Source organism: Monomorium pharaonis, chromosome 10 (assembly GCF_013373865.1).
Source record: "Monomorium pharaonis isolate MP-MQ-018 chromosome 10, ASM1337386v2, whole genome shotgun sequence".
Classification (NCBI taxonomy): Eukaryota; Metazoa; Arthropoda; class Insecta; order Hymenoptera; family Formicidae; genus Monomorium; species Monomorium pharaonis.
This window is the reverse complement of record NC_050476.1, coordinates 15,469,673-15,472,339: the sequence shown is the minus strand read 5'-3', so window position 1 is coordinate 15,472,339 and position 2,667 is coordinate 15,469,673. Positions and strand designations below refer to the sequence as shown.

The following is a 2,667-nucleotide window of genomic DNA, read 5'->3' as shown; positions in this document are numbered from 1 at the left end:
CGATTAAATGTTGATAATGTTGTAAGGATGAGGATCATCTTTTGTCATCAAGGTACCAGCAGTTATATATGTTACTAGTAACGTAAAGAATAAAAAATTGTATTATTAAAAACGTTTATTTAAAATTATATTAAAGCTAATTAATAGTTGTTAATATTGATTGACAATTACAACAACATTTAAATGCACAATTCTACGTCATACAGCATCTTATCTATTTCATTAACATCAGTGTAAAGTTGAATTAGAGAGTAATGCAGCTAAATTAATTGTTTAATAAATCTATAATAAATGTATATAATAAAATTAGTTTACACTTGCAGCAACAATTAATTGATACACAATTCTGCATCACACAGCATCTCATCTATCTCATCGACATCAGTGTAAAGTTGAATCAGAGAGTAATGTAGTCATGGGCGCCCATATAACTTTTTTCAAGGCAAGGCAGAGTGTACATATACTTTTACAATATATATATAAAACACATGGGCTGAAAAGTCCCGGGCCTAACAAAGAAAACACGGTTTTTTTTGTTCAAAATTAGCTTTATTAATCAACGTAATCTCCATTAAGAGCAACGCAATCATTCCAGCGCCGCTCTAACATTTCAATACCACTTTTGTAGAACGATTTATCTTTTGCCTTAAAATAGGCCTCAATTTCAGCGATAACCTCTTCATTCGTGCGAAATTTCTTACTGGCGAGCATTTTTTTGAAGTCTGCGAACAGCCAGTAGTCGCTGGGAGCCAAATCTGGCGAATACGGTGGATGTGGGAGCAATTCGAAGTTCAATTAATGTAGTTTTGCCATTGTTTTGATTGACTTGTGACACGGTGCGTTGTCTTGATGAAACAAAATTTTTTTCTTTGCCATATGCGGTCGTTTCTTTGCAATATCGGCCTTCAAACGCTCCAATAATGCTATATAATATTCACTGTTGATGGTATTTCCCTTCTCAAGATAGTCGATGAATATTACACCACGCACATCCCAAAATACCGAGGCCATAACTTTTCCAGCCGATTGTTGTGCTTTCGGGCGCTTTGGAAGAGGTTCACCAGTTTCTGTCCACTCAGATGACGATCGTTTTGATTCCGGAGTGAAGTGATGGATCCATGTTTCATCCATTGTCACATATCAACGCAAAAATTCCGGTTTGTTACGTTTAAACATGGCCAAACACTGCTCAGAATCATCAACACGTTCTTGTTTTTGGTCAACAGTGAGCAAACGCGGCACCCACTTTGAACAGAGCTTTCTCATAGTCAAATGCTCATGCAATATAAAGCCAACACGTTCTTTTGATATTTTTACGATGTCAGCTAACTCACGCAACTTCACTTTTCGATCATTCAAAACGATTTTGTGGATTTTTTTTATGTTTTCTGGTGTTACCGCCTCATTTGGACGTCCACTGCGTTCTGCATCATCGGTGTCTCTACGACCATGTTTGAAGTCAGCAAACCAACGTTTTATTGTTGTTTCTGATGGAGCGGAGTCCTCATAACACTTTTCAAGCCATTGCTTCGCTTGAACCGTATTTTTTCCCATCAAGAAGCAGTGTAAAATTAAAACACGAAATTGTTTTTGATCCATTGTTTTGAAAATAACAAAAGTAGCGTCACTCTTAGCACAATAACTCACAAACTAATGAATAGAATATCATGAAATTTTAACAGCTGTCTTTTGAAGGTTAGTACTAACTGAAAAAGAGGTGAATGCAATAAAACTAGCGCCATCTATGTGTTAGGCCCGGAACTTTTCAGCTCATGTGTTATATATATATGGTGGTTGTGCACGTACGCACGTACGCACACATACACACATACACACACACTTTTTGTTCAAATGCGAAAGACTAAGGGTTAAAAAATGCGATACTTTATTTGGTATTAATAAAATAATGAAAAATAATTATTCAGAAAAAGCAAAGGCCGTATAAAAGCCGGATAAAAAGGGGACAATGTGACCCCGTACGGATTATGCACATTTTTTGATTGCTTTGATTGCTATCAATGTCACTTACAATTTAGTCAAATATTAATTCTTTTCATTGAACCGTTTTGGTGTAAATAATAAAAATAAAAATTCCGAAAATAATTCATATCTTTTGATCAGCTTAACCGATTTTGATGAAATTTTAATATGTTATAGATATCATTGAGACACATTTATGAAAAATTCGGAAAAGCTTTCTGTTGACTGAAACATTGATAAAAAAAATAAATAAATGTTCTTGCTTTTTTTAAAATCCCGATATCTTTCTGGCACAATTACGAAAATTTTTTTGTAGAATCTTGAAACAGTTTCCTACCAGACATAATTTTTTGGAAGCAATAAAATGGGTAACAGGTATCCATAAAAAATAAAGTATTCTTTTTTATTTTTTTTTTAATATAATATGCTTTTGGTACAATCACCATATTTTTTTGTAGAATGTTGGAATAGTATTCTACAACAAATTTTTTCGAAACAATAAGATGAGTGGTAGGTATTTAAAAGAACAAAATATATTTTTTTTAATATGATAGGCTTTTAGTACAATCGCCATATTTAAAAATATGGCGTATCAAAAAATATGGCATATCACATTTATGTCGTTGTGCATATTTTTTCATACGTCAAAATACGTGCGCAAAGACACTTAACGACATCGATAGTTGT

At 33.6% G+C, this 2,667-nt stretch overlaps 1 protein-coding gene across 1 annotated transcript; it reads right to left on the bottom strand.

Moving 5' to 3' along the window:
• Nucleotides 1-1,140: 1,140 nt before the first annotated feature.
• LOC118647523 (protein GVQW3-like) lies at nt 1,141-1,554 on the bottom strand. Its single transcript, XM_036292571.1, has one exon. The coding sequence runs from the start codon at nt 1,552-1,554 to the stop codon at nt 1,141-1,143; it is 414 nt and encodes a 137-aa protein (XP_036148464.1).
• Between the last annotated feature and the right edge of the window lie 1,113 nt (nt 1,555-2,667).